A 4,054-nucleotide genomic window follows, 5' to 3' on the forward strand; every position below is an offset into this window, starting at 1 on the left:
GTCAGTCACCTGTTAGCTCTTTTCAAGGTACCTTCAAAACTGCTCTTGCTGATGTTGGAAACTGAACCCTTGAAGCCTCTAGGGTAAGAGTAGTCAAAAGCCAATTATGGGGGTAGGATTTCATTTGGTGCAACGATAGCATTTCTGGCTTTCTACAATAGCCAGCATTTTGTGTGTTTCTTAGCTGTGCTACTGGACACTGTGTTGAACCAGAAATTGGCCTTTTATACCTCCTTGGTTTGCACCTGTATCTGCCCTAGCAAGCACGAAAGGTAAATGTGTGGGATACATAGACTCAATTCTGTTTCAAAAGGAATCAGTCCAGCAAACTTCCTAAGAGTGTTTTTCCATCCTGTCAGTAAGATGAATGAGGAAACTGAATCAGAGCTCATTGACAAAATGAAGAGGTCTGGACCTAGGTGTGAACAGAATAGAAAGTGCAAAGGCTCTTCGCTCTCCTATACAACCATCTCATCTGTTTCTGGAAATCAGCAATTTCTTTTTTAATGAGTTTTCTTTCTTTTGGGAAAACAAGGCAAGACTATAATTGGGTGTTTCTCTTTTGTATGCTTGTTCAGAAGCCAGGTTTTTTCAACCCCTTTGACTAACATTCAGGGATACATCCTTGGAGGAATCTTAATGAATGTCCCTGGATCATTTAATTTTCTCTTCAAACTCTGGCAGCAAAAAACCACAGTTCCTGTTTTCTGGATATGAGTGGTTTAGGCTCTTCTTTTGTACATGCAGAGCTTAAGATTATTTATGAAATCTCCAACACCTTATCATTGCAAATGAGTTACACATTTCCTCTGAGGACCTCAACCCCTCCTTCCCTCCACCCCTCTGCTCTGGCCTCTCCCTCTTCTGTTCAACATGGGTGAATCATCTTCATTAGCAAAGAACAGGACAACACCTTCAGTGTTTTGAATGACAAGAAAACATTTCTGGGAAGAACTATCAGTCTGGAACAGTTGAATCCCAAAGGCCAGCAAGGTGATACCTTCAAACATCTTCCTTGGCTAAACACCCTTGTTATTTACTGACTCTTCTATTTTGTTCTTTCTTTGCCACAGGAAGTATTTCCACAGCTGCTGAGCCCCAGAGCACAAAAGAAATCCCTACCTATGTAAATGGTTGAACTGAGGACACCGATATGTATCTATATCTAAAAAAAGAGGAGAGCTCACTGCATTTGGACTTTTTAATTCTTCAGATGACAAAGGGTTTTTAGCTTTAAGCCTGTGCATGTGGACATTATACTGAGACCATAGTGGAACTGCATTGTACAGGTGTTCAATTTTAGGGGGGTGGGGGGAGAGGAACTGGTATCACTATTCACTCCTGCGGCCCTTCCCCTCACCCTTCCACTCTCTCTTTTTTCTGATCTGTCTCTAATTTGTAGAAAATTCATAATGATATAGGCCAAGAATATGCATGGGGGTCTCTTCTTTTAGCACTTTGGGCTGCGGGAGGGGTAGCCGCCCCAGCAGACTTTCATAGGACACACAAAAAAATCACACTGGAGTTTAAAGGCACTGAAAATATTCTTGGTCAGTCTGGTTTATGTCTTTGTTTGGACTCTGCCCTTCATTCCTCTAGCTGCGGCTGCTGCCTGTGCCCCACGGCTGCCAGGAGGCTGAGTGCGAGCGATCCCAACCACGAGGCCAGGCTCTTTCTTAAACAGCTTTTTTAGCCTACTCACACCAAGGCACTGTTGAAAGATAACTTTCTGCCTCCTAACCTTCAGTGGAACAGAACTAGCATGTGTTACAGGCAGGGAGATCTGTCCATACTGCACTTGTAGGAGGTTATTGCCAGCATGAACTTACACTGTACTTTGTACCAGCCTTACAACTTCAATTTTGGCTAAGAGAAAGCCCTACTAACACCCTCAGCTGCATTTAGTGCTCATGTTTGGATTTGTCTGGGGAAGTCCCAGGAGATCTCTGCCTTTTGGGAGTCACCCTAAGGCCTGACAATGTTTTGAATGACTCCTTGTCCATAGAATAGGGAGCAGGGAAAGGTCTATGTGCAGTTTTCTATGGCCACCTTGGTTGCAGACCTGCAAACTCCTGCCACTCTGAGGCCTGAGACCTTTGCCAAGCATTTTGAGGCCCAGCACCACAGGACCTCTCTTGCACAAGATTTGATTTTTTACCGATAACATAAGCTTGTATCTTACACTGCAACTAGAAAAGAGGCTGCAGGACGTGTTCATGTAGACTATGCAAGGGAACATCAGGAAAGTAGGCTTAGCATACCTCGAACAAGTCCTCCCAAGGCACTGGATATCTGGCTGAAGCCTAACCCGTGGTCATTACAGCTGCTGATTTCCAACCTGACTCAGGTAAACCTAGCACCAGGATTTTGGTTTGAAGTGCAAAGAGAGAAAGACAGTAACCAGTGTACACTTAACTATGTTCGGTGAAGGCAAATAGAGTCCGGTTCATAGTCAGTGTAGCACACTTAGGAAGCACCCTGATTCCCGACATGAGTGGGGTTTGTTCGATAGATGTGCACAGCAACCTGAGTCAAAAACAGGAGAAAGCAGCATTGTTGGCATTGCCCAGAGTCCTGGGGCGGGGGGCGGTGGTGGTGGGTTTGAATTTCTCTGTCACAAATTGGGCACAAGCCCACATCAACCTACTTGCTGGCAAAGAAAAAAAGTGATACCAAGTGTAAGAACATTAGACCTGTAGTAGTTAAAGGATAATCACAGTACAGAGTCCTTTGCCTCTTTCTGTAGTTTCTCTGAAGACAGGTAGAAACACAGCAGATTGTATGGCTTTGCCGTTGTCTTTGCAACTACAGCTTTAAGAAAGATGGGAAAGTTTTGGCAGCAACTGTATAATACTCCCCAGTGAAGTCCAACATTAGCCAACTTATTTTTATAGTAAGCCAATCAAAAAGTTTTCTTATAGTGTTGGAACTATTTCTAATTTTAAAATTACTTTTTTTTGATGTACTTTTTCATCTTCTTTTTCCCTTTCGTTAAATACAATGTAGCGTAATGTATAATTGCTATTGTTTATTGCTTTTACAGTCATATTTATTAAACAGATTATGTCTCTAAATGAAGGCCCGTGTCTTTGTTGCTCATTTTAGCTCTCTGTTCCTGACTGGGATCACTACCGACATTAAACAGTAGGACGATAACTTCAGAAAGAAAGGGGGTGTTCAGAGGGAGAGGGTGGTGATAGTATGCTTCTGAAAAGATAGTTCGTAGAAGCACGGTGCTAATATGAACGTAACTTTCTCAGCCCTCAGTCAAAGTGCTTTATAAAGTAAAGCTTTGATACTATTATCCCCATTTTCTGGATGGGGAAGCTGAGGGATGCAGAGGTGCGATGCTGGTTTTCTCATTTCCAAACAGTCAATGGCAGAGCTCTGAGCAGCTCCCTGGAACTCCAGCTCCAGTCCCTGCTCATGGTTACGTGGTTATCCCTCCCCATACACACTCACTGGTAAAGGTTCCTTTAAAATGTCTTTTTCACTACCTTTTTGCCAACACTGATGAAAGAAAGTTTAAATTATTTGCATTACTGATTAATCAGGTTTTACACGAGAAGAATATGAAGCCTAGGAAGTTTCTGTCAGCTTGCCAGGTGCCAGTGGATGCATGTTGCTGAGAAAAAGAAAGAAAACAGCTTCTCTGCTTTTCAAGTCCAGATGCAACCACCAGATCGTTCTGCCTCTTGTAACTGGCTCCTGGTTCAATTCTCTAGCCTTTTTTGTACCCCTGGTATAAGAATTAATATATGCACATAAATAGTCAATGATCTACGGTTCGGGTATCGTCAACAACCAAGGCTGAGGTATCGCATGTCGAGTCCAGGAATGGTGAGTTTGCGTGTTGGAGGAGTCGGCAGTTGTCACATACTGGGAAAATCCCAGTATAATTACAATTACCAGCCTAAAATGTTAAAGCAGACACTGCAGCCTTTCTTCACCTTTCATTCAGGCTTAAGGAAGGGCTGGCACAGCTGTGGCCACAGTGCAGGTGACTCAGAGATGCGTGCGTAGATGCAATCTGCATTTATACTTTAAGTGCCCA

The 4,054-nt window shown here is 43.2% G+C and overlaps 1 protein-coding gene across 1 annotated transcript in view; it reads left to right on the forward strand.

Annotated features, from left to right (window-relative positions):
- Positions 1–1,130, forward strand: part of SORCS1 (sortilin related VPS10 domain containing receptor 1) — a 211,034-nt gene extending 209,904 nt beyond the window's left edge. The window contains exon 29 of the mRNA XM_035898973.1: positions 1,074–1,130. Coding sequence (XP_035754866.1) covers positions 1,074–1,130 — 57 coding nt within the window. The remainder of the gene's footprint in view (positions 1–1,073) is intronic.
- The last annotated feature ends 2,924 nt before the right edge of the window (positions 1,131–4,054 follow it).

This window comes from Egretta garzetta, unplaced genomic scaffold (genome assembly GCF_000687185.1).
Source record: "Egretta garzetta isolate BGI_Z169 unplaced genomic scaffold, ASM68718v1 scaffold8, whole genome shotgun sequence".
NCBI lineage: Eukaryota > Metazoa > Chordata > Aves > Pelecaniformes > Ardeidae > Egretta > Egretta garzetta.